This window comes from Eimeria mitis, genomic scaffold, assembly GCF_000499745.2.
Source record: "Eimeria mitis Houghton genomic scaffold, Emh_scaff2638, whole genome shotgun sequence".
Classification (NCBI taxonomy): domain Eukaryota; phylum Apicomplexa; class Conoidasida; order Eucoccidiorida; family Eimeriidae; genus Eimeria; species Eimeria mitis.
In genome coordinates this window covers 5,501-5,862 of record NW_013570979.1, presented here as the reverse complement: position 1 = coordinate 5,862, position 362 = coordinate 5,501, and the positions used below count along the sequence as shown (strand labels likewise).

At 56.4% G+C, this 362-nt stretch overlaps 1 protein-coding gene across 1 annotated transcript in view; it reads left to right on the top strand.

Annotated features, from left to right (window-relative positions):
* The window catches only part of EMH_0056660 (uncharacterized protein), a gene marked incomplete at both ends in the record, with an annotated part of 1,494 nt that overhangs the window by 621 nt on the left and 511 nt on the right, over positions 1-362 (top strand). Inside the window, one exon of the mRNA XM_013497379.1 lies at positions 3-362. Coding sequence (XP_013352833.1) covers positions 3-362 — 360 coding nt within the window. The remainder of the gene's footprint in view (positions 1-2) is intronic.

Genomic DNA, 362 nt, shown 5'->3' with positions numbered 1-362 from the left:
AAACGGAAGACTAGACAGCATCGATACGTCGCCTGCAGCAGCAGCAGCAGCAGCAGCAGCAGCAGCAGCAGCAGCAGCAGCAACAGCAGCACCATCATCATCATCATCATCAGCAGCATCACCGGCATCAGCAGCATCACCAGCAGCAGCATCACCAGCAGCAACGACAACAACAGCAACAACAATAACAGCAGCAGCAGCATCACCAGCAGCAGCAGCAGCACCAGCAGCAGCAGCAGCAGCATCAGCAGCAGCAGCAGCATCATCACCATCATCATCATCATCAGCAGCAGCAGCAGCATCAGCAGCATCACCAGCAGCAGCAACAGCAGCAACAACACCACCACCACCACCACCACCAC